The following is a 27,254-nucleotide window of genomic DNA, read 5'->3' on the forward strand; positions in this document are numbered from 1 at the left end:
GATACAAATCTTTTTCATCTTTAGGACAGGCAGGTAACAAAGAATCTCACTTGCATTCTGATACTTTAACAGTCAAGCCACACTGAATACTGAATGCTGTTAAATTTGTACATAATACAAATAAAGTATAAATCTGCCTAGGTTTTATTTGAAACATGCTTTTACCTAATGGATTACTCGGTTGCTCTTTAGTCAATACAGACAGCAATTTAAAGATGTTACTCAACATCCTATAATTTATTATTTACATGATATGTGAGACTAAGTTTAACAACAAGTCACAAAGAGTTTTGTAAGCAACTAAATGTACAGCCATGAAGCCATGATGTGTTGAGTAAACCGATGGGCATTCCTTAATAAAATGCAAGAATTTTCATCATGCATAGTTTCCGGGCTCCTTAAGAGGGGGTTTCTCTTTAAGAGGCTGGAGGTTCAAGATTCAACAAATAAATCTTAGCAAGTCTTTTTTCACACAAATACTTGGTCTGGTTACTTAGCCACTGAAGTAATACAGCATATTTATACTCTAACTGGAAGTGGAATAAACACTACATGAAAAATGCAAGCTTATCAAGTTTGTTAGTAGTAACTATTACACCTCTTAACAGTAAGACTATAATCTGGATTTCAAACATTTTATTTTCTTTCAGAGCACATTTTTTAGCATTGTACTTTACAAATCAGAGTATAACCAAACAACAAAAAAACCTTTTCTTAAGGACCACTTCCATTGCTCAGTTGAAATATATCGATGGGACAATTCATTTCCACATGAAAGATAAGTTACTAATAAAATAATTCCGAGTAGTGTTGACATAAGCTACAATTTCAGACCAATTAGAAATATATTGATGGGACAATTCATTTCCACATGAAAGATAAATTACTAACAAAATAATTCCGAGTAGTGTTGATATAATCTACAATTTCAGACCAATTATTTCAATTATGGGTATTATGATTTCAGATTTTCAAGGACGCAACACTACATTGAGTTGTTACTTCCAAGGCAAGAAAGAAAAGAAAAAAAATCACTAGCAAATGCATGATTTGGGCCATCGTTGTAATTTTTAAAGAATCTTTAGATATATCATATTTATTTGAGGATGTAAGTAGAAAAACTTGAGATACACCATCCCTACTATGAACTGTATCACAGACACAGAGTTAAAACATTCTTGGTAAAATAACGTGGAAGGATCTATACAGAGTGGGCAAAGTAGTTTACAGTTGTAAGTACATGAAACAGTTTATTCTTGCATTATTATTATTATTTCCCATATGAACTGTAAACCTACTTTTGCCCACCTCCCATATAGCACAAATTTAGCAAAACACCTTTATGTACAAAAGCCTAAATATCTTAGGAGGTTTAGATTACTGAGATAGACACTCACTACTGACAATTCTTAAGAGGCTGGTTCCTTTTAAATATTAAAAACTAGCCCATGGGCTCAGATGCAGTCTAACTAGGCAAGTATTTGAGAATGCCAAATAAGAAACACAAACCACAACTGTCCATTCAAAATTTCTATTCTTTCATTTCACAATGTTTTATAGATCCACAGATTTTGATTCCAGAGTTTGCACACTGATGAGAGACTTGGGTTTTTTTTGCAAGTCATGTGAAGGTTTCTTCCCCTTTACATTACTTTTTATCGCAGCAAAGTTCTCTGGAGACCAGCAGAATAAAAGCATCACATGCTACACGGTGGATCTCTCCTTTTAAAGTTGCACACGAATTCAGTGTAGCTAGTGAGGTCTAACTAGTCCAGCCTTTAATTTCATTTTACTAGTTGCCATGGAAAACTGAATGAGAAAGGATGAATCTGAAGTCCCAATATCATACAAGCAAAAAAAAAAAAAAAAAAAAAAAAAAAAAAAAATCTGTACACACAATAAAATATACCCTAAACACAAAGTGTATAATACACCGTGCAGCATGACATTGTCTTTATTATATTCTCCACTGTAGCTCTTCCATTCAGAGATGGGAGACTATCTTTTCATTAAGCTGTTATTCCTACCTCTTCCCCTGGCTTAGGGATCGTTTGAAAAGGGCTTAATTTGTACAAGTTGTTATGAAATTAAATTTTCATTTATACACAAGTCATGTGTGTAAGTCATTCAAAACTGTAGCTTGCACATATGACTTCTGAAATAAAATGACAATAATCTTTTAGTTCTGGAAAAATATTCAACATACATGCACATGATCAAAAAAATATTGGTTGGGATATTTCGTATGCACAGCAAGTGTAAAAAAATTTACAACCACATCAGTATTTCCAATGTTAACTGGGTGCCACCTAGTGTTCAATTTCTGCAACTACTAACTTTACAAATTCAAATTGCTATTAAAGCCCAGGTTCTAATATCTGCATGTTAGAAATGCTTTCTTGCCGATGTTTATCGTTACAAAATAAGGTTATGAAAAGAATGTATGCAATAGCAAAATTAGTATAAAAATAGCCACATGCTACTTAAATATGAAAAACGAACCAAATAATTTCTGATTTCAAATGCAGGTTTCTGCTTCCCTTAAATTTGTTCAAAACCTCAAGGATACTTGTCGGTAACTGGAATATATAGAAAGCCACTGTACAGTCAACAGGCCAGTAAAAACTAGGGCTTACTTATAATTGGGAAGTATAGGGCAAATGGTGTATTCAAAGCATCCATTTATTTACTGGAAGTGGTCGAAATAGGAAAGGTTTTTTTCTCCCCCTTTTCAAAAATAGTAGCTGTACTCCTTTACCCATAAGTTCCGTTATACCCAAAGAACAAAGTGAGCTTAATATTTCACTTAATTCAGCACTACCGGTTTTTAAAGAAACACCTTAGAAACAAATCAGTGTGCTTTAACCCAACTGCATTCAAATTAATGGAATTTTTAATCTTCTTTTATAAACCTTAGCCGAAATCCAAATTGTTGCACAGTCCTCAGAGAAGTTGGAATGCAGAATGTGGAGGTCAAGTTAGATCTGAAAGAAAAAAAGATCGTCAGATCAAATGAAAAACAGATTCTTCTATCGCAGCAGCCTACCACGTAACCTTAGGCTGTCTGGGAAACAAATCGGATCTGAAGAGGAAATCCTGTACCCCATGCTTTTCTCAATTCTGGTCTGCTGCCGGTAAATCTTTATAACCTCCTACATGTCATACTGAATATTCTTTTTTAAAAAAATATATATTTTATTGATTTTTTACAGAGAGGAAGAAAGAGGAATAGAGAGTTAAAAACATCGATGAGAAACATCGATCAGCTGCCTCTTGCACAACCCCTACTGGGGATGTGCCCACAACCAGGGTACATGCCCTTGACCGGAATCGAACCTGGGACCACCATTTTGTCCGCAGGCCAAAGCTCTATCCACTGAGCAAAACCGGTTTCGGCCATACTGAAGATTCTTAATAAAGCGTAGTGTCTCTTTCCTTCTGTGCTAGCGAGTTTATTTTGGGGGTGCGAACAGAGCATTATTTTTTAAAGAAAGGAACAAGTGTGATACTGACCAAATTCTCCTCTTTCTAGTCAACCTGGATGTAAGATTGAATACTTATAAATTATCTACAGAAATGTCTTGGGGAAGAAGATTCTCAGGTGATAGACAAAGCCACCCTTACAAATGCTTAACACCAAGCCTCTTAATCACCACTGTTTGGATTATCTTTCCCCTGTCAGCCTCCTGGGCCGTCCTGAGGAAGCATTGGCAGAAATTCAGACTTTTTTCTTTCTTAGAAAACCTTTCTCCTGTCTAGATTCTCAACCTATCACTCTGTATCACCTCTTGCTATTCAGGCGTGTTCTCTAGTTAGGTTCTTAATTTCTGAAGAGGCCTTCCACCCTAGCTTAGCTGTCCAAATGTTTGGGTCACCCCTTACACTACAACCATGGCAGGTTCTTGTCACAGAATATAATAGATAAATCTACTGTCAAGGTATCTCTAACAGTTTAGTCACAAGAGTACTCTAGCTCAAGGTTTCCAAAAGGAGTGAAACAAACAAACAAAAATAATGATATATTTATATTTATTTCTTATCCTTTTTCATTTTCTATTTTAGGGTGGGTATGCTTTAAAGTTAATAAAGCATTAGTACAATAATACCATAGATTAAAAAATTCATAAATGCATCTAATGGTCTGAAGATGCATCAAATATAAGACGGACTGATGAATAAAGATTCATATATACGTGATATATCAGTTATAGGAAAATATTCATTGTAGAATCTCAGTGATGCCTAACTCAGACTTTCCCAAGACCAGTCTTCCTATTTTTGAAAAACTCTGGTAATTCTGTTGGTCAGGAACAACTGCTCTAGGCATATGAAAATTTCATCTTTAAAGCAAATCAAACATTAGTATTATTTTTAGAATTATATATTCACAGGTGGTTTCTGATCTACATTTTTATTTGAAGGGGCTTGAAAAGAAGAGCCCAAACCAGATTTGAGTAATTATTAAATAAATTTATATTGCCCCAAATTGTTTGACCAGAAGGGCAATGAGGCATTTACTCTTATGAGCATCACTACTTTATTATAGTTAGGAAAAACAATACTTTTTCCTCAAAATGAACACACTAACTCTAAACCAAGGGATTGCCAATAGTGTATATCCAGCAGATAACATCTTATGGTGGCAAAAGGGCTTGATTTTATCAAAGCTTTTAATGCATGTTGTAATTTCAATGCTTATCATCAAGCTGGTTCACACCAGATTCTCCTTTTAACATACCAGTATTTCAATTGAGAAGACATGGGTTTTTTTGTAAGATATTATATTTATTGCCCTAACTGGTTTGGCTCAGTGGATAGAGTGGCAGCCTGCGGACTGAAAGGTCCCAGGTTCGATTCCAGTCAAGGGCATGTGCCTTGATTGCGGGCACATCCCCAGTGGGAGGTGTGCAGGAGACAGCTGATCGATGTTTCTCATTGATGTTTCTAACTATCTCTCTCCCTTCCTCTCTATAAAAAAAAAAAAATCAATAACTATATTGAAAAAAAAATATATATTTCTTACAACTAAAATTCTTTTAGACATTCTTTTTTTGGGGTTGTTTTTTTATTTTTTTAAAGTTTGCCCACTTCTACCTTCCCTGCTCCTCTTCCCTCTGGCCACCACCACACCATTGTCTGTGTCTATGGCTTATACATATATGTTCTTTTGCTAATCCCTTCACCCTCTTTCAGCCAGTCCACCCCTCCTCTCTCTATTGCCAAAGCAAATATTGATCTTTCTCAGAAGAAATGTTGAAAATAGATGAATTCTCAACGTATAAACAGTTTGATTAGTTGTCTACTGAATACCGTATTTTTCGGACCATAAGACGCACTTTTTCCCCCCCAGAAGTGGGGGGAAAAAGTCCCTGCGTCTTATGGTCCAAATATAGCCTACACATATACTTTTAAAAAAAAGTTTTTTTACTTGCCCGGCTCTGTGTGGTCTGTGTGTGCTTGCCCGACTCTAAAATGGTTCTAAATGCTGCTGTTTACTTTACAGGGTTGATTACATGTGTTTATGACTGTGATGTTGGGTTTTAATGCACATAAAATATTTTATGGCCACTATTTGTTTCAGAATCTTTTTTTCTTCATTTCCCTTCTCTAAAAACTGGTGCGTCTTATGGTCCGAAAAATGCGGTACTTTAATTCATGGACAAGTCTCAAAATATACCCTTATGTAAGTGTCCAACATTCTTAGCTTGGAGGAAGTGGGGGGGGGAAGAAGCTGGTTTCTCTGTAGATAACTCACAAACATTGAAAAAACCGAGGCTCATCTACTTACATCATCAATGTCTTCGTCGTCATCCCCAATGTCATCAAACTGGATTTCATCATCATCTCCAGGACCAAATGTATCCGTTTCATTGATTTTAGCTAAAGAAACAATAAATAAATGTACTCATATAACATAACCAAGATGTTATTAAAACGAATAATTGCCCACTAAAAGCAGTCTGACATCAAATGTTGAAAGATAAAAGGAGACTCTTACAACTCAAACTTTTAATATAATTAAATGAGTTTTCTGATTAGAAACACCTCAACTTTGACTTAACTATGCTATTATACAGAACAGTACTTGATAAAACAAAACCTCCAACAAAGTAACTAAGATGGAATGTACTTGTCATAATTTTCTCTAGTTGAAAAAGACATTTTTAGTAAGGCAGGATCTAATGACACAAATTCTGAAACTATCACAACTTCCAGCTGTGCTTTAAAAAAGGTTTGAGCACAACCTAATAACTCACCGATCATCAGACTCTCAATCAGAATCTTTGGTCAAATCATGCTATCCCTAAGCAATGAAAATGAACCAGAAAATGCTAGCCCTTCCCAGATATATTAGCATTTCCTAGATTGGAAATGCTAAGTAATTCATCTCAGCAGGATTTTCATGGTCTACAGTATTCTGTTCAAAAATTAAGAAATGTGTGATTATTCTAATGGTTTGGAGATACATCAAAATATAAGATATAATACAAAATTATTGTAAAATGCAGGCTTACAAAATAGTATATAAAGTACATTTCCCTTTTGATTAAGAATGTGAGGGACTTATTTTTGTTTTAATTAAGTTTTCCGCATTAAGAATGCATAATTTTTCTTGTACTGGAGGAGGAAATAAAGAATGTTGGCTTAAAAAACCCTGTGTGATTCTGTGATACTAGGTACAATAAATTGAAAACTGCCTTTTTAATAAAAATCAACAATAGTGCCTAATTACTACCCTTGCTTCACATTTAAAGTTAGACAAACACTAACAGTCTCGTTGAGAAATGACTTTTAAAACACTCAACAAAATGTTTCCTTTGGTATAATGCAGAAATCCAGGGCTTATAAAGTATATAACTCCTCACCACAAGTATATTTATTAGAAACAGAACCTCAGTTATTTTCTTAAGGTATCTAGTATTATGAAGTATAAGTAGTCCAGACTTAAAACAAATCATGTAAGCACAAAAGTATGCAAAATCCACAAAAATCTACCCAAATCCCTTCCCTTGATCTGACCAGGTAATAGCACATGACAGGTTAATATATTAACTGAGACATTACCATGCTCCGGAAGCTCGCCATATGCCTTCAGACTTCTCGCTTCATCAGCATTGTATTTTAAAATTACGTCAGCTTTATTATCCTTGAAAAGAGAAAAATAACAGATTATGGCAAAATATTTAGGTTTTCTCCTATCCTCTGAAAAGCATCCTTGGGTTTACCAAGTATGAAGCTGGCATGCATAAATGAATGATGATCAACAAGCTTAAGAAGATCTTCAGAGATCTCACTTTAATAAGAGCAGAACTGTGCAGACCTAATCTTGTGGATTATTTAACATTACCATCTTCTGGGCAACTACCTAAACAAATTTGAAAACATTTATTTGCAATCAGAATCTTTTGTCAAGTCACGCTATCCCTAAGCAATGATTTGATTAGAAGTCTTTTGAAATACAAAAATTCCCTGGAACCATAATTTATAGGGTTATTAAACAAACACTCCAAAAGTTGAGATTGGTATAATGACCTAAGGAAATTAATACACTTTCTGTGTACCAGTGGTTCTTAGGGTAGAAGTGATCAGAATCTCCTGTGGAGCTTTCACACCTCCTCAAGATAGGTTAGTTGATGTGAATCTATGAATTTATCTATGCACCTTACATAACTGTAATGTGTACAGAAGCCCAGGGGGAATCTTGTTAGCACGCATATTCTGATTTAGGAGGCTTGGGGTAGGGGTAGGGGTCCAAGCATTTCTACATTTCTAACAAGTTCCCAAAAGTAGTGACGCTACTGGTCCCTGGGCCACCTTTGAAGTGGCAGGGGCCGAGAAGGATCATGGGAAATGAAAAATCAGAAAAGTTGGTCTTGGCTGCTACTTTCTAGTCAGAATGTTTTATCTTTTGGCACCTTGGCTTCCTATCTTCAAACAGGAAACTATTATCCCTACTTCTGGGGTTATTTTTGAGATCAAAAGAAGAGAACGGACATTAAAGTGGTATGAATTTAAAGCAGCTTGTTTAACCTCAGCAATACTGATATTTTTGGCTGGATAACTCTGTTACAGGGTCTGTCCTGTGCATTATGGGATGTTTCACAGCATCTATGGTTTCTACCCGCTAGATGCCAGCAGCACTGTCCCCTCCCCTCAGGTGTGACAACCAGAAATGTCTCCAGACACTGCCAAATGGCCCCAGGACATTAAAAAAAAAAAAAAAAAAAAATCATCCAGGGTTGAGAACCATTGATTTAAAGCAAAGATTTTAATTCTTTATTCTGGAATATATATATGTATTTTTTAAAATAAAAACATTTTATCACTCACAATGTGATTTAACACACAGTGGGTTAAGTTCCAACAGGTAGAACCAAATAGATTTCACAGACCCACAGTGTCTCCAGGTTGAGATCACGAGGGCAAACTCTAATCTTCTCACCTAAGTGCTGATCTAAATTTAGAGTACACATGTATAGCATGGTTTATACTGTAATTAACTGTGTGCTTTTCTTATTCCCATCACCAGGCTGTTCACATCTTGTGGGATGGCAGCATGAATTATTCAGCTGTAGCCCCATGAGTAACTCTTTCCAGATTTTGAATTTAAGATGTATAGTTAAAACTGGGGTGGGGCCCTGGCCGTGTGGTTCAGTGGTAGAGCATTGGCCTGCACACTGAAGGTTCTCGGGTTCAATTCCTGGTCAAGATTCCCCGGCTCATTGGGGTACATGGAGAAGTAACCAATTGATATGTGTCTCTCACATTGATGTTTCTCTTTTTTCCCCCTCCCTCCCGCCCACTTTCTCTAAAAATCAGTGGAAAAAATACCCTCGTGTGAGGATTAACAACAACGAAAAAGGTGGGAGGACCAATGTAAGATTACATTTTTATTTTGCCAACTAAGAACGCTAACTACTATTCACTATCTCATTCCAAAAAGGAAACTTTTTTTTTTTTTGGGTTAATCCTCATGTGAGGATATATTTTCCACTGATTTTTAGAGAGAGAGAGACACATGGATTGAGTGCCTCCTGCATGCACATTGACCAGGGCTGGAAATTGTACCTGCAGCCCAGGTACATGCCCTTGACTTGGAATCAAATATGTGACCCTTCGGTCCATAAGCCAACATTCTAACTACTTAGAAGAAACTCTGGCCTGGGCTAAAAAGGAAATAAATAAATAAATAAATAAATAAATAAAAAATAATAATAATTTAAATATCAAAAAAGGAAGAAGAACCATTTAGCTTCATGAAAAATTTACATGGCCTGCATTTCTTCTACAGTGAAAACGCAACTCCACAGACTGGCATTTGGGAACCACAATCTCGGGTTACCTAGCACAATGCCTTATGAAATACTTGCTGATCAAATGGTGAGGGGCATGCTGGGCCAGAACTGCTAAAATACGGTTATGATTTATGTTCCTAATGCGCATGGATCATCAAAATCTGGCAAGTGCATAAACATGTTATTTTTTTTTTTTACCTGGTAGTCTCGTAGACCAACTAATATTATGTCGGAGGTATTGATCCAAACCTATAAGAGAAATACAAATAAAGAATCAAGAGCAACATTGAATCAGCATTCCCTTAAAATGCTATTCACCCAACAGTGGTTGAATTAACTACATTTAGAAAAAGGAAAAACAAAAACAAAATACAAATTAGATCAAGCAGCTCTGCCTGTTTCAACTTTTCGGTAATTTGGAATGTTAAAAAACCTCTTATCTAACTACCTGGTAGTTTATTCATTCTAGAAGAATGACCATTCATTTAGAAAGGGACCCCCCACCCCTAGTGAACTATCTAAGTGATTAGCTATCTAGCCTTTGCATGTAAGAATAGAAAACTAGATAATTTGCTTCATCTGCCGCCCTCCCGTCCTTCCACTTCCCCACCTCAACCTTTTAGTTTGGTAACAGAAGGATTAACAAACAAAACTTATAATAATCATAAAACCAGAGTTGGAGGAACTTTTAACTAATTTAACTAATAAATCTGCCCCAACACCTACTGTGATAGAATATCAGTCTTTACTTTCCAAGGCAGCCCATTCTACATCACAATTCAGGAAAGTGAACATTACTGGACACTTAATAGCACCCCTGCCTTTTTTTTTCCCTTTCCTGATTTGTTTTGTGGAGTCCCTCAATTTGGATTTGTCGATTATTTCCTCATAATTAGATTCAGGTTAAACATTTCTGGCAGGAATACAACATAGGTGATACAAGTTGAGTCTTTAAATAGAATCTGCAAATCACTGCTCTACTGAACTCTTTGGTAACATAAAAACTGTAGGCACATTTCCACCCCTCCCCTTAACCACAATTTTGTATTAAATAAAACCAATCTCCACACCTACCTTTTTCCTCAATTTCCCTCTGATGTGACACAATCTCTTTACACCATCAAAACACATTGCTTCTAAGCGTCCGTTTCCCAACATTTTGATTACCTGAGCATATTCTGGGGGAGGGAAAAGAAAAAGGCATAAGATATTGTTCAGCTTTTCATAAAAACAATTTGGAAGTCCACATAAAAGTGACTAGAGCCGAAATCGGTTTGGCTCAGTGGTAGAGCGTCGGTCTGTGGACTGAAAGGTCCCAGGTTCAATTCCGGTCAAGGGCATGTACCTTGGTTGTGGGCACATCCCCGGTAGGGGGTGTGCAAGAGGCAGCTGGTCGATGTTTCTCTCTCATTGACGTTTCTATCTCTCTATCTCTCTCCCTTCCTCTCTGTAAAAAATCAATAAAATATATTAAAAAAAAAAACAACAACAACAGTGACTAGAACAGGCTTGGGGCCATCCAGTCTCAGCCACCTGGTGTGCGGATGATCGAATCAATTTGTAATTTCACACACACACACACACACACACACACACACACAGTCACTAGAACATAAAGGTGGTACTAGTTGGGAATAAATACATGCAGTAAAATAAATGACAGGGAGTGACAACCCCCAAACTAGTTAATGGCAGAGCCCAAGACTCATCTCTGCTATCAGAAAGGTTTCTCCATGACTGCTTTACTTTTGGAGAGCAAGGTGGCTTGTCCCAAATGTACACACTATCCCTCTCCTCAATCTCTTGAAGCCTTTGCCTATTTTGGGTCTCCTTTCCCTTAGAACATTTAGAGCAGTGGTTCTCAAGCTTTCTAATGCTGCAACCCTTTAATATAGCTTCTCGTGTGGTGGTGACCCTCAATAAAATTTTTTCCCTTGCTACTTCATAACTGTAATTTTGCTATTGTTATGAATCTGTGTTTTCCGATGGTCTTAGGTGACCTTGCTAGCGGTTCAACCGAGTTGCGACCCACAGGTTGAGAAATGCTGCTGTAGAGCCTAAGACCATCAGAAAACACAGATATTTACATTACAATTCATTAGGCCCACAGACATCAGGCCTAAAATGGCAGTCAGACATCCCTGTCATAATCTAGGACTGCTAGCTCCCAACTGCTGGTCTGCCTGCCAGCCTGACCACCCCTAACCACTCCCTTGCCAGCCTGACTGATGCTTAACTGCTCCCTTGCTGGCCCTATTGCCCCCGACTACCCTCCCCTGGTGGCCTGGTCACCCTCAACTGCCCCGCCCTGCCAGCCTGCTCCCCACAACTGTCATCCCCTGCTGGCCTGGTCACCCCTAACTGCCCTCCTTGTTGGACTGATCATCCACAATTACCACATGGGGGCGGCCATCTTGTGTGAGGGCATAAGGGTCAATTTGCACATTACCTTTTTATTGTATAGGATTGGTAAATACAGTGATGTAACTGAAAAATTAATTGTGGGGTTGACAAGTGGAAGTTACCCAGATTACGTACCCTGTTTCCCCCAAAAATAAGACAGTGTCTTATATTAATTTTTTCTCCCAAAGTTGCGCTAGGTCTTATTTTCAGGAGATGCCTTATCTTTCCATGCGCTACGTCTTATTTTCGGAGGATGTCTTATTTTCGGGGAAACACGGTAGTGAACCTAGCACTTCAACATGATGGTTAAAGACAGCCTTTCGCCAGGCCAGAGTGGCTCAGTGGTTGAGCATCAACCTATGAACTAGGAGGTCATGGTTAGATTGCTGGTCAGGGCACATACTTGGATTGTGGGCTCGATCCCCAATACAGGGCATGCAGGAGGCAGCTGAATATGATTCTCTATCATTGGTGTTTTTATCTTTCTCTCCCTCCTTGAAATCAATAAAAAATTAAAAATAAATAAATGGCAGCCTCTCTTCTGGGGAGGGGGGAGGGGGTAATATGATATGAAAAAGTAAACGTAGTGGTGGTCAAAATCAAGTCAACTTCAAATGGGGGCTAGAATGACTAAGGCTAAGGGAAAAAAGCTTTCTTAGCCAGAAAATGTGTTTCATTTTTTATATAGTGTGAACAAATCACCGAAGTTCTATAAAAAGACTATCAAAATAATTTCTTTGTTAAAAAGTGCTGCAAATTGCCGAGACCAGTTTGGCTCAATGGATAGAGCGTCGGCTTGGGGACTGAAGGGTCCCGGGTTCGATTCTGGTCAAGGGCATGTACCTTGGTTGCGGGCATATCCCCAGTAGGGGGTGTGCAAGAGGCAGCTGATCGATGACTCTCTCATCGATGTTTCTAACTCTATTTCTCTCCCTTCCTCTCTGTACAAAATCAATAAAATATATTAAAAAAAAAAAAAAGTGCTGCAAATTATTGGGGTAACTGGAAAATTTTGATTACAGAACATATACTAGATACGTAACATACTAAAATTAAGTTACCCAAGCATTCTGTTGTGGTTACGTAAGAAAATATACCTGTTCTTAAGAGGCACAGGAAGAAGCAGTACCATAAGGGAAAAGTATTATGTCTGCAACTAACTTTCACATGGTTCCAGAAACAAACACACACACAGAACAATTTAAGAAAAGTTCATTGTATTAATACTGCAACTTCTCTAAAGGTTTGAAAGTACTCAAAATAAAAATATAAGAAACTACTATAATATATCTTGAGCTGGCACAAAGTGTTAATCGGTTAGAAAAGGTCAAATGTTCAACTTCATTTTATTATTTTTTAATGAAATCACTAGAGGCTTGGTGCATAAAATTTGGTGCACTGGGGGGATCCCTCAGCCTGGCCTGTGCCCTTTCACAGCCCGCAGTCTTGGGGCCCCTCGCTCCTTACTGCCCGCCTGCAATGGAGGCAGAAGAGGATCCCGCCACGGCACTCTAGCCAGCGGTGAGCCTGGCTTCTGGCTGAGTGCTGCCCCCCTGTGGGAGCACACTGACCACCAGGGGGCAGCTTCTGCATTGAGTGTCTATCCCCTTTTGGTCAGAGTGCATCTTAGCAACCGGCTGTTCTGCTATTTGGTCGATTAGCATATTAGCCTTTTATTATACAGGATATGCTAATGTCACTGGAGAAGAGAAGGAAAGGCTTCAGACGCATCCCTCAAGTATCCATGGTCCACTGCACATACTATGTAGTACCACTTACTATTAAAAAAAAAGCCCACTAAATTATAGAATTGTCAACCATCACTTTTGAGGCTTAATTCTCTCTGACTTGTATAATTCACTCCTAGATACACAACACAATAAACCTATACATTTACAGAAACACAGCTAATCCTCACTGCAGATTGGTAACCAAAATGATTAGCAAAAGAAATAGAGAAGGTCAAAAAGGGACATGCCATTCACTGCTCAGGATTATGAATAGTATCTCTTTTATGTTTAGAAACTGAAATCCCATAATTGAAAAATAAAACTATTACTAAAAGGAGTTAACTTATGAAAAACACTTACCTTGCCCATCTTCCTTGAACACCAATTCTCTTTTTTCGGATTCATTTTCATTCTTACCCCTACGTCTGTTTTTACCTCCTTTACCTAATGGTTTTAAGGAAAGAAAAATACATTATCTGCAAAACAGTAGGAAAAAAAAAAACAAAACAAAAAACTAAACTAAATGAAATTGAGGCATACAGAACAGTTAAAAAAAAATCACTCACTTAAAAAAATTCAAATTTAGCCACACAATCATTAAATTTTACAATCTCCAATTATATTAAACACATACATATTCTCACTACTCCCCCCCCCCCCTTTCTTGGAAATTCCCTTTGGAGTATTTTTTGCCTTGTCTCTCTTTTACCTGACCCTTCCCCCCTCCCCAATGAAAGGTATGAGTACAAAAAGAAAAGATAACACAAGAAAACAAAACAAAAAAGGTAAAGTTAGTTATAGCTATTGGAATGGGATATGCTGATTTTGAAGTTAAAAAGCAAGGTGCTAACTGCCTGTCCTTGAAAGCAACTAAGGTGAACAAATAAACTGGTACAATGGAATATTATCTATAAGAATGAAAGCATTAATGCTAATTAAACCCAACAAGCAGGGGCTGGGAGGGAAGCCTGTGTCCAGGGTACCAGAGGGAAGTCAGAGTGTGTGTGTGTGGGGGGGTGTTGAAGAGGGGACGACATGGGGGACTACTCTTACATGAATTTCCTGCATTGAGCCTCTAGTTCAGCATTAAAAATAACTACCGAGCCCTCCAAAGACACAGAGAAACCTTTACTGTAATGGTGGACACATGTCACTGTACATGAGTCAAAACCCATACAACGTACTGCATGATGAACCTATAAGCTATGGACCTGAGTTAATAATGCATCCAGACTGGCTCACAGATGTTTATAGAGGAAACCTGGTGTGCAGAAAGTATATGGGAACTTTGTACTTCCTGCTCATTCTTCTGGAAATATAAAACTGCTCTAAAAAATGAAGTCCATTAAAACAACAACAGGGCATAATCAACAGAATCCAAACTGTGGGGGGATTTGCATCCTAAGACAATCTGTTTTCTTCAATAGATACATTATGAAAAAGAAAACATGCATGGATGGGGAACCTACCCATGAAGAGACTTAAAAGACATATATCAACCAATGGCAATGGGTAGCCCATCTCTGGGTCTTGATTTGGTGTGGATGGTGCAAGTTTTTAGCCAGGAATTGGTGGTGCCTGGGGCTAGAACATGAGTACATGAAGGTTCATTATACTAAGTCAACTTTGGCATATATTCAAAATTCGTCCTAGTATAAGTTTAAAAACAAATATAGCTCGGTGAAGAGGAGGATAAAATCGCCATCGAGATATAAAATCATATTCACATCTGCCTTTATATACACACAAAGTATCTTTGGAAGGGCACATACAAAAAAGCTAACAATACCTGTGAGAAAGAGAACTAGATGGCAAAGGGACACATTTAGGAAGAGATTTCACTTTTTATATTTTGAAATTTGAATATATTTACTATTCAAAAAACTAATTTAAAAAATACTTCAACAAAAAGCAGAGGTGTGACATGATCCTCGGCTGGGAAAACTGGCCAGAAGGTCACCGCCCTTATTACAGGTACAATGAAGCAGGCTGTGCTTAGTCATGAAGAGGAAAGGAACCTGGAAATAACCAAGATGTTCTTGGGTAGATAAATGGATCAACTGTGACACAACCATAGGATGGAATATTATTCTGAGGATCGATAGAGGAATTATTTCTGAGATGGAAACATGAGCATTATGGCCAGATGTAGAGGGAGGCGGGAATAAAAGATACACGAGCTTTCAGCCCTTGTAAAATGTGGGAGTGAGAACTGAAGACCCAAATACCTTCATTTAGGACACCACACTATCTACTGGTGCCCTTAAAAATCTGTCATTCTCCATGGCCCCTTGTTTTTCATACTTTAAGCAATGACACTGCTGATCATTTCTCTCTCTCTTTTTTTAAAATATATTTTATTGATTTTTTATAGAGAGGAGGAGAGAGGGATAGAGAGCTAGAAACGTCGATGAGAGAGAAACATCGACCAGCTGCCTCTTGCACACCCCCCAACGAGGATGTGCCCGCAACCAAGGTACATGCCCTTGACCGGAATCGAACCTGGGACCTTTCAGTCCGCAGACCGACGCTCTACCACTGAGCCAAACCGGTTTCGGTGCTGATCATTTCTCAACTCTCATTTCCCCAACTTTTGAAGGATCATTTGTACTATTCTTGACCTTTATCAGTGCCCCCCCCCCCCCCCCCCGCCCCCTATTATGCCTATTCCTTTGGAGCTTCATTCAGTTCAAATTCCTTCTGCTCACCCACTTTCTAGGGAAATTTATCTTTCTCTCACCTCCCCTTCAATGTTAATAATTTTACATCCCAGCCCCCTATTTCAACTGAGCGTTTATCTCCTATTTCTATTGGCCTCAACCATTTCTATAGTAAATGGGTTACTGCCCCCTCAAGCTCAATTTTATTCAAAACCCCATTTACTTTCTTTTACAAAGCTGGTCCTTACTCAACATCCTGTTTCAGTTAGTGATAACATAACTACCTTACAGAATATAAGTCTCTCAACCTATAAACACGACACCAACCTCTCTCTCAATACTTCCATCCCCTTATGCTTCAAGTAGACTCCCAGTTCTATTATCTCGCCCCTAAGAAGCCTATGCCTATGAGATAAGTATTATTTTGTCTTTATTTCGCAAGATAATGAATGGACCTCGAAAGGCTAAGTGACTTATCCGAGGCTACATCACGTGACCCGAGAGTTCAGATGTCAGTCACCAGACACTAGGCAACCACCTACTTGTCACAATCACCTTATGAGGTAATAAATATGAGGGCATGTACCTTTACCAGTGAGTTTGTCTAAGCTCAAAGAAGTGACTCACTTAACATTAGCCCCCCCACATCCGGGTATCTCTACACAGCATTTTGTCCCATTTCAGACCCTACACAACATTGGCAGTCACTTCCAAGAATGGCTGTAAGTGGTGGTGAGATTAAGGGACATATGGGAAGTGTGTGGAAGCAGCAAAAGGTTCATAACCCAAACGGAATAAGGAGTGTGCACTTGGCCACTCCACAGACGGACACACTTAACTTCCTGCATCATCACACGCGCTTACCCTGTCCTGGGTACAATCTCACAGCGCTCTGGGCAATGGTTAGGTGGGCCTCTACATTTCCTGACCCACTGAGAGTCCTGAGAATTCAGTATTTGGGGCTTCTTAGGGCACACCAAAACTAATTCCCTCGGGAGAGAAAAGTGCCTTTGGCTTCAAGCCACTAATCACACCAGATCTTCAAACTAAAGGGAAAGCTCCATTAGGACAACAATCATACCGATTTGTTTGCGGAGTTATATACTAGAGCTGGCAAGTCTTTGGATAAATCAGTCAAGAGTAGTCCACATATGCCGAAACCGGTTTTGCTCAGTGGATAGAGCGTCGGCCTGCGGGCTCAAGGGTCCCAGGTTCAATTCCGGTCAAGGGCATGTACCTTGGTTGTGGGCACATCCCCAGTAGGGGTTGTGCAAGAGGCAGCTGATTGATGATTCTCTCATCGATGTTTCTAGCTCTCTATCCCTCCCTTTCTCTCTGTAAAAAATCAATAGTCCACGTATTCCTAAAGGAGTGGTAATTTTAAAATCAAAGGTAGTAAGGCCCTCAGAGTGTGGGAGCCCTTCCCCCCAAGACACAGAGGGCTTTAACTGAATGTGTTATAATCCTTCAGTTAGGTGTGATGGATTCCCAGGTGTCCATTGCATTATCTATAATTTTTGTATGCCCAAAATGATACTTATAGAAGTGATTCATCACTTGTCAATTTATCAGAATTAGCCATACCCTGACCACCCCCCCCCCCCCCCCCCCCCGCTACCTTATTTCCATGTAATGGCCTGAACTTTAAAGGAAGGAAACTAGTGAACTGGATGTGATTGAATGCAGAAGTCGTATCCTTGGAACTAAAGGGTAACCTATTATCCACCTAAGAGTGGACTCAACAGAAGGGAGGTGACTCAATCCAACAAGTATTTATTGAGCATCTACTATTAATATGTGTCAAGTGGTAGCTATTCAATGTTATTAAGACAGATGCTATTACTGCCCTTCACAGCTTATAGTCTAGTGAAGGAACTGGAAATCTCATGCTAGAAATAAAAGTGAGAATAAGATACCCATTAAAGAGATCCAGTTACCATCTCATAGGGAATAAAGGATTATATAGGTTGCAGGAAAACTGTGACTTTTAAAAAGCCCTATTTTCTCACCCAATCTTTCCAAGAATTACTAGCAGTAAAATCCTTGCTTCAAAAAGGACCTATAGCGGAAACCGGTTTGGCTCAATGGATAGAGTCGGCTTGGGGACTGAAGGGTCCCGGGTTCGATTCCGGTCAAGGGCATGTACCTTGGTTGCGGGCACATCCCCAGTGGGAGGTGTGCAAAAGGCAGCTAATCCATGACTCTCTCTCATCGATGTTTCTAACTCTCTCTCTCTCCCTTCCTCTCTGTACAAAATCAATAAAAAATATATTTTAAAAAAAGGACCTACAAGGTAGATTTTAAAGGCAATCAGGTAGCTTGCCCTGCGGAAACTGCCACCAAGTATTCCCAGGGATGAAAGGAGAGGGGACAGCTACAGAGGAAAGGAGGTGGAAAAGCTGTAGCCAGCTGAGAAGTAGAAAAAAACAGAATTAGGCCAAATCAGGGCAGGGGGTCTCCGGATGAATAACCGAAGGAAACTTCTTTTGGGGTTTGAACTAAGCTCCTCTTGTCAGAAATACAGTGTTCCCAGTTTCTACTTGAACAGCTTCCTTTGAGAAATTAGAAGGATGCTCAAAAAGGAGAAACACTCTTAAGTCTAAAAAAGGGAGATTTTCTTTAGGACTGTTCTGCGTTTACCTAGACTGGGCTTTTCCTTTTGGAAACTCCAAACAAACTCATCCTCAAGTCTGGTAACTTGTGAATGTTTAATTTCAGAATGGAGGGAACTTAAAGGTCTTCACTTCCAGCACTGTACTATATATATATATATATGTATATATACACATACATGTATGTATATATACATATACACACATATATGTATGTATGTGTGTATATATATATAAAATCTGAAACAAAACTAGAAAACTTGGCTAAATATGGAACGAGTATGGGGGAGGGGTGTTAAACTCCGTAAAGGGATGGGGAAGGGTATTATCTCTAGAGATGAACCTCAAAATTGCATCCACTGTTTACAAGAGAGGAGTAGTCTCAACTATATCCAACTTCTGTCCATAAAGAAGCCCATGTAGAGGTACCTGATGGTCACTAAAGCAAGCATCATCCTCTAAAAGTTAAGAACTGCGTCCAGGGGTTAACTCCCCTTGCCCAGGGCGGCCCAAAGCGCCCATTGGCGAACCCCACGCCGCCCCAGGGGAGGTCACCCCGTGGGCCCCCACCACGCCGAGGTCACTGTGGCGCCAATCAGGGCCAAAACCCACATTCTCCCGCAGGAGGCCCTACAAAAATGGCGTCGGCTCCACCCCAATGTGACCAAAGTGGAAGGAGGCAGGAGTAACTTCCCAGCTCCTCTCCCCAGCCCGGGCCGGCGTCCCGATGGCCCAGCTATCCGCAGGCCGGGCGGAGAGGAAGGTCACTGCGGCCCGGGATAGCCCGGAAGCCGCAAGGAGAGCCGGGAGAGCCGGCAGAGGGGAGTCGTGGTCCTGGGGTCCGGCAGCCTTACCTTTATTCTTGGGCATGGCGGGAGCAGAGGCCGCGCGGCGACTCGGACTCTTACTCGGGCGGCGGCGGCGGCGGCGGCGGCGGCGATTCCTCCGAGGGGCGCGGGGGGTGACGCGTGGAGCCCCGCGGTACCAAGCGGGCGCGAGAGGCCAGTCGCGTGTGCGGACGAGTCCCGAGACCGAGCTCTTCTGAGATCAGCTTTACACACGCACGGCGGGCAGCAAATGGCGTCGCATCAGCTTGCGTTGCTTTTCTCCGCCTCCAACGCCGCCTGGGCCCGCCCCCTGTCTCTATTGCGCAGGCGTGGCAGTCTGACCCCGCCCCTATTGTTAAAGCAGCGCCTTCGGGGAGTGTTCGCGGAATACGTAGGGGGCGGGGTCATGGGCATGGAGGAGGCGGAGTCAGGGAGATGGGAAGGGCCAGGCTTCCTAGTCAAGGGCTGGTTCAGGTAGCGTCACCTGCTGGCTGACAACAGACTTGTGCTGCTTTGAGACAAACCAGCCTCTCAGGTTTGAGCAGCTGACTCACCAACTGTATTCTCACGTTTTTTTAATTTAAATTTTAATTTTTTAAAATATGTTTTCAGTGATTTTTATTTATTTTTTATTTATTTATTTCTTTATTGATTAAGGTATCTTTCACCCGACCAACAGGTTGGGAGGCTGAAAGAATGGGCAATGCTTTCCTGCCATCCCCATTACCAAAGCATAATATCTGCATGGCATTTTCACTTTATAAATGTCTTCCCTACCTCACTGTAAACCACATCTGTTGCTTTACCATTACCAGAACTTAGCAGAATGTCTGGCACATAGTACAGCAGGTGCTCAGCAAGGAAAAAAGGGAGGGAGGGAAGACCTAAATTCAGTGTTATGGACTAAATTGTGCACTCCCCAAATTCATGTTGAATCCCTAACCCCTAACACCTCAGATTCTGACTTTGTTTGGAGTTAGGGTGCTGGACCCTTGATCTTGAACGAGGCTCCAGAAGTGTGACAAAATAAATTTCTGCCAGTCTGTGGTATTTTGTTATGGCAGCCCTAGCAAATTAATATGCTATCATAATATAAAACTACTACAAATGTCTACTGAGAAGGAAAGGGATAACTGCAGGCCTATAACCCATTCCCTCTCTACCAGCAGTCAATGATCTCAAATTTCCTTTTAAATGCGGTAATTACATTTAATAGAAGGAAAACTAAAAGTCCTCATCTCTAAAATGCTTTCAGCAAGATACACTTGGTCTATAGAGAGAGCTTCTTATAAAAGTTGTAATTTATGGAGTTATGAGGCACGGTTGGATGGAAAATGAGGACTCATCATTTAAATTGTGTAATTAATGAGGCATAAAAAGGTGTTGCAAAACCAAATGACTCCCATTGTTTAAACGTCTCCACATGCATCACACAGAAGAAAACTTGTTCTTTAATTCTAAATCAATATAAAATGTGCCATTATGGAGAAAAAGGTTGTTTTGGAATTAAATCTGATAATCTTGGACATCTCTAAGAATCTCATCCGTGCCTGGATATTACCCTGTTTCCTTTGAATGATTAATCAAGTTTGGTATTGGGTAAGATCTATGACTGATGCAAGTCTGATTTGACACTTTTTTTTTGCAGTGCAACTTGTTTTTCATTTTCTTGATTATAGTATCACATAATTGTCTTCATCCCCCCCATTCCCATCCCAAACCCCTCCCCACGTATGCCCCCACCCCCCTGTTGCCCGTGACCACTGGTTAGGCCCATATGCATGCACACAAGACCTTTGGTTGATCTCTCCCTGTTACCCCCACCCTCCCATACCTTTCCTCTAAGGTTTGACAGTCTGATCACTGCTTCTCTTTCTCTGGGTCTGTTTTTGTTCATCAGTTTATGTTGTTCATTATTTCCTCTAGATGTGTGAGATCATGTGATCCAAGAAATACCCTTGTAAGAACCGAAACTGAGACAAGCCATAAGTGATGATAAACTCTTTAGGCTAACGAAAACTTTGCATAGAAAAATTAGTTCGTACTTCTTATTAACTCAGAGACATTCCTGTTTTACCAATCCAATTTGATAAATTTATACCTTGGATAGAATAACTTGATAACATGAAGGATTAATCATGTAATTGCAATAACCTGATAAAGGAACATACATGCATTTATTTGAAACTTTATTATATAAATTTTCATTTCTTTTAAAGATTACAAAACCTGTTCTGTGACAGGAATACAAGCAATATTGTTCCAGGATTATTCATGGATACATCTGAAAGAGCTTAGATTACACATTAATAGTATGATTTGAAAACTTCCCCAGATTAGACTCCTAAGTAAAACAATTTATTCAGTGATATTTAATCCTTTACAAGCATTTCATAATTACGGCAGCAGTGCCAAGCATCTGATACAATTTAACCACCAATAAAAGGTACAATACATATGAACTCATGATATGGTACCTTGGGCTTCTGGCATGCCTTACTAGAGAGAAACTAGTAGAAAGTAAGATGATATATAATAGTAGAAAAATACTTGTGATTTTTTTTAAAAACTATCTAAGTAGATGCCCACCCCATTCCCACCCCAAAATGCAAAATAATTACATCCCTTAGGTGTATACTTTCCCTTCTGCGTAGGGTAACATTTAAGATAAACCTAATACACATACACAAATTTAAGAATTAAAAACTCATCACCCATAATTATTAAGGATGCTAAGAAATGGCAATACCTTGAAGCATTTTTCGATTAAAAAAAAAACAACACAAAGCTTTAGATGGAACACTACACTTAAGAGGAACACAAACCCAAACCTTTATCCTTATGCCCTTGCTTGGTATTTAAGTTCTACTTTAAATACTTGTTTGAAAAACTCAGTATACAGTTCATTCAGTACTACAGTGATAATAGGAGTAAAGATTTCCACTTCCATTAGATAATGAACTAATCTACTTAGACTATTACAGTAACTCTCTTCTCACATACATTTACATATATGGTACTCAAATGGTATGTGCTCTAAAGAGGTTTTCTTGAGGTTTGCACCTCTGAACTTAGTTTCTAAACTTTCCTTTCCACTAATCTCTATTCAATGTCATATACTTTGCTAGTTGCTCTGGGAGAAGTCGTGGACATTTAAACAGCTTATCATGCACTTCAAGGTTACATGGAAAAATAATGAGGGAAGTGCCTTAAGAGGTAGGAAGTAGGCTCTTATCCCAACCCTTGGTATGCCCTGTTATGAACAGTTAAAAGACTGGAATCAAAGTGGTAAATGTGAGACTAAGAGTAACACAAGGCTTAAGAAAATTAAGTCAACTTAATTACTAGGATTCTTTGAGAACACTCACATTGGAACCAGTTACAAGTCACTCGATCACACAGAATACAGCAGTGTCAAAAATACATAATGCACACTGTAGGTATAAATTCTTGGCCATCCATACTTAGGTATTAACACTCTGTAGATTCTTCACTAGAAAAAGTGGTTAAGCTTGGCTCTGCAGAATAGCACAGTCCCAAGAAAGTGAATTTCATTCCTTCATTAATTGGTCCCCACCAATGGTCACTTGGGGAGACCAGCAATATGTAAGCAATCTGGAGGTGAAAAGAGGGCTATTTTCATTTGTTGAAATAAAAATACAGAGGCAAGTCAACCTCTTTGTGAATTAAATAAGGCTCAAAGTATACATCCAGTTCGTTATTACATCGAGTTGGACCTTTCGGAGGGACAGAACTCTAAAACTAGATTGGAACCTCCTGGTTTAAGCACCAAGGGTCAGCCATGAAACCCATCCGATTTGTTTATCAGAGAAAACAGACCTTCTCTGACCCTTTACATTCCTGAGATACCTGTCCTAATGTCTTCATAAACCTCAAGTGCTTGATACCATCATTAAGAGCATTTTCTCTATAAAAAAGAAAACTGAAAAATTTTAGGACATTTATAAGAAAAGCCAGAAAATAGAGAACGTCAAAGTCATGTTGAGATGTGTATTGTATTGCTGGCTTCCACGGCGATTCAGCCTATCTGTACCAAGGCCCCCAAATCTTGAATGTTTCTCTGCTCTCACCTCAGGCTGGACCTATCCCAGCCCCTTTCCTACCCAAATTATTCTGTCATTCATGAAGCCTTTGCACTTCTCTACCTCTTTAAGTCTTTCCTGGGATGAGGGTGCAGGGCACAGCTAACAGGCCAACCCCATCTCCCATGATGTCCCCTGGCCCCTACCACTTCTTAAAAACAGATGGGAAATGGTTGACCCAAACCTGCTCTTTGCAGCCCAGCACCCGGGAAATGGGGAATCTCTCGCCATACACACACACCCTCTCCAGACTCTCGCTAAGTTGACTTTTCCCACCTGTCAGCTTCACAGCATCTCGACTCTGCCTTGTCAAAATGACTCCACCTTTGGATTTTTGGAGTTGCTTATGAATAAATGAATCCATATCAAATCTGTTACACACAAGGTTCTATTGTACTTAAAAGAAGACATCAACTTTATAAATTAGAGGGAGCGGAAATAATTTATATAAAAAATTAAAAGGACAAAAAACTTACCTTAGTTTAATATCATCACTTGCAAGGGAAGATACAAAACACACGGTAGTATAATCTGTATTTTCCAGTATGAGCTTGGAAATGCTAAATGCAATCTACCATTTAGGATAGTATTTTTAATTATAAGCTAAGAGGAGGTTTGTGAAAGTAGCCTGATAGTTTAGTTCTTTCTTTCACATTGAAGTATCTTTAAGACTGAACTAATACCTCCTGGGAGAAGCCTGGGAAGCAGCAACACTAACTGATAAAGGCCTCACTACCACGACTGTATGGGGCTGGAGGAAACGGAGGTGAAGAAATTGATGGAAAGGTTAGCCCAGCACAAGCACTACATTTAGAGCACACTGTTGGCCAAGTTTGTCTGCTGTGAATCAAAGGCAATACGGACACCAGAACCACAGATACAATAAATTATGCTCATGAACTGAAAGCCTTGTTTTGAGAACATATAACTTGCTTTTCTCCAACAGAACTGGCAGTTGGACTAGGCAAAGAAGGCAATTATCTTTCAAAGCAATAAACTTGGCGTTCATATACCATTAGAGGAGTGCCCCAAGAAATATGTAGTTTTTAAGTAACTCAGCTTCTGGTTGGCTGATAATCTGAAGGGAAGGCAGCATGGTGTTATGGGGGGAAAAAAACTACATGGGAAGTTAAGGGTTCTAGTCTTTGCTTTGGGTCACAGGTTCTTTACATGCAATACGAGAAAGTTGGACTAGATGACTTATAAGGATTTACACATTTACTTCTGATTCTAAAAGACTACAATGGGAAAATACACCTAAGCAATTATGGAATAGCATCAGTGTAAGAAATTCTGGGAATATATACCCAGATTTACATTAACATTTTAAAAGCTACAAGACTTTGGGATGACCTGTGTTTAAAACACTGAATAGAAAGAAAGAAAGAAAAAAAAGCTCCCCCCCCCCCTAGGAAATGAAAAGCATCCATATATTCAAGAATTTAAAAAATTTTTCTCCATCTGGATCTTCAAAATCCCTTCTCTTACACATTTGTTTTTAGAAGATAAACTTACATTTGATTTCTATGCAATAATCATTTTGTGTCGCTTGGGCAAAAGGAATGTTATAGATTTTTCCTTTCTCTTTAATTGCATTCAGGAGAAATTAAGGAACAAGTGCTTCCAAGACAGACAAACCACGCTTTCTTGGCTTTGTACTCTCACGTGAAAGATTTAAAGTTTCTGGCAGGAAAAAGATTTCTGACATAAATGATTTAATACATGACGAAGGAAGATGTTTGGGCACATTCTTGATGAGGTAAGTTAAATTAATTTTTCCTTGCTCGTATGTTTTTAATATTACATATTGATGTATGCTAGGTAACTTGGCAAAGATACAGGTCATAATGGATACAGAAATTTCTTTAATCAAATAAAATTATGGAAACTACTACATTAGATGTAGATAATACTGTAATCTAAACAGACTCAGTGACCACTATGAAAAGTGATTATATCTGAAGTTAAAGGAAGTACTATACGGCTATAAATCATCAGGAGAAATTCAGAAAACACTCAGTGCTAGATATTCACTTAACCTACTTTAGCTATGATTTCAGGTTAGAAGAGATATTGTTTGATCAAGAATGTTTTATTCCCTAGAATAAGCAAGTTTTAATCCAATTTCATATAGAGGCCTGTGGCTTTTATTACACTCATATTAGTATTTAATATAAAGCATTGTAATGGGATAGAACTCATTATAATTTACTGTTTTTCCAAAGAAGCATACTTTTCTCACAGGTATACAAGAACAGGTATCTTGTTATTTATATGTTAAAGTCTGCAGTTTGATCTATTTAAACATGAAATATCCAATGGGACTTGAATGACCTGTTGCTAAAATTTCCTTGGCCAATTTCTTCACCACAGGCCTTTGATGTATATTGGCAAAATTCTAAATTATATGCCAATTTTAAGTATGGACTCTATTTAAGATTAAAAGTGCAACAACTACTTCCTTAGTTAAAAAAAAAGAACACTAAAGAATTGCAAAGTATATGAACTAATTTCATAGGTGTACTCTTGATGTCATGCCACAGACATAAAACTTTCTCTACTGTAACAGCTCTACAGGTTAGTCTAACAGAGCACCCGACTTTAAGTAACAAACAAACGAACGAACCAGTGAAACAGACGTGGGGAAAGATATGTACATTTTGGAAGTATTACATTCAACAGCTGTTCTACAATCTGGCTATTTTAAGCGCTGTCCAACAATACTGTTAATCCAGGTGAACTATTTAACCAGATTTAATAGTCGATTGATTAATAATAATAGATTCCAAGTTAAACAAGGCATGTATACATTAAAGAAAGCAGTACAGAAATGTACTGTATATGAACTGTTTACAAAAACATACAAAATGTTGGATGGCACAAGGGATACAGTGCTAATATAAACGGATTGTTTAAGCTAAGTGCTTAACAGAAACTGTCCATCCCTATAACTAACAAAGAATATTTAAGGGACATGAAATATTTTCTATAAAAATAATGCTATATGGTGTAGAGTACTTTATTCAGTGTATTTTTTAGGTGGTATTCATATGTTCATTCTTTTTATTGGTTCAGTGAATATATCTTCATCATGTTTCCATTTCCATTTCATCCGAAGCTCCAGGAAAATCTAACTTGCTAACAATCATGTAAAGCGAGAAGAGATGAAAGCGGGAGCAGCAGCAGGAGCAGCAGCATTATGGGTACCAGCTGGGACAGTGTGTGCTTGCAGGTGTCTCTCAGATATGTGCTACCTGTCGCCAGAACTTGTGCTATCAGCTTACACCATGGTACCAAATATTTCACTGAGGTCATTTCACAGGGCTGTGGAGGTGATTTTTTTAATACCTCTTCGCTGAGCAAGAGTAGAGCGGCCTACTGGTTCCAAAACTGGTGACTGATTACGGTTTAAAGCAGAATAGGTAGCTGCCATGGCACCCTGAAAACAGGAAAGAAATATCAAAACAGAAATGACAATGGGTAGTCATGTACACAGAGCATGAAATGAACATTTTCCGCCAGATAATTTCTTCACTAGCAAACACAGATTTTATTAGCCTTATCATAAAAATAACCACACTGGCCAAACCCCCTGATTTAACTGAAATGGAAGAAGCCAATGT

At 38.9% G+C, this 27,254-nt stretch overlaps 2 protein-coding genes across 12 annotated transcripts in view; both read right to left on the reverse strand.

Annotated features, from left to right (window-relative positions):
• Positions 1–1,261: 1,261 nt before the first annotated feature.
• On the reverse strand, positions 1,262–19,811 carry EIF1AX (eukaryotic translation initiation factor 1A X-linked). Of its 2 annotated transcripts, XM_036439606.2 has the most exons (8): positions 19,556–19,811; positions 14,899–15,007; positions 13,790–13,873; positions 10,371–10,474; positions 9,495–9,545; positions 7,066–7,147; positions 5,789–5,880; positions 1,262–2,984 (listed from the first exon to the last, which is right to left on the reverse strand). In XM_036439606.2, exons 2-8 carry the CDS (start codon positions 14,948–14,950, stop codon positions 2,979–2,981), a joined length of 471 nt encoding a protein of 156 aa, XP_036295499.1. In that variant the 5' UTR covers positions 14,951–15,007; positions 19,556–19,811; the 3' UTR covers positions 1,262–2,978. The 2 variants fall into 2 exon arrangements, with proteins under 2 accessions (XP_036295499.1, XP_036295500.1); XM_036439607.2 differs by lacking the exon at positions 14,899–15,007 and having other exon boundaries at positions 19,556–19,807.
• A 1,889-nt stretch (positions 19,812–21,700) lies between these two features.
• RPS6KA3 (ribosomal protein S6 kinase A3) overlaps positions 21,701–27,254 on the reverse strand; it is a 115,794-nt gene continuing 110,240 nt past the window's right edge. For all 10 annotated transcript variants that reach the window (XM_036439595.2, XM_036439601.2, XM_036439597.2 and 7 more), the window contains one exon: positions 21,701–27,070. In XM_036439595.2, coding sequence (XP_036295488.1) covers positions 26,948–27,070 — 123 coding nt within the window. In that variant the 3' untranslated portion in view covers positions 21,701–26,947. The remainder of the gene's footprint in view (positions 27,071–27,254) is intronic.

The sequence above is a fragment of the Pipistrellus kuhlii genome, unplaced genomic scaffold, assembly GCF_014108245.1.
Source record: "Pipistrellus kuhlii isolate mPipKuh1 unplaced genomic scaffold, mPipKuh1.p scaffold_m20_p_16, whole genome shotgun sequence".
Classification (NCBI taxonomy): Eukaryota; Metazoa; Chordata; class Mammalia; order Chiroptera; family Vespertilionidae; genus Pipistrellus; species Pipistrellus kuhlii.

Excerpts from the sequence above, each read along its gene's own strand:
- EIF1AX (XM_036439606.2), bottom strand. The coding sequence starts at position 14,950 with ATGGGCTACCCATTGCCATTGGTTGATATATGTCTTTTAAGTCTCTTC. Across the intron at positions 13,874-14,898 it reads TCTTTTAAGTCTCTTCATGG|GTAAAGGAGGTAAAAACAGA; the intron begins GTAGGTTCCCCA and ends TAAAACCATTAG. Across the intron at positions 10,475-13,789 it reads GTTCAAGGAAGATGGGCAAG|AATATGCTCAGGTAATCAAA; the intron begins GTAAGTGTTTTT and ends TCCCTCCCCCAG.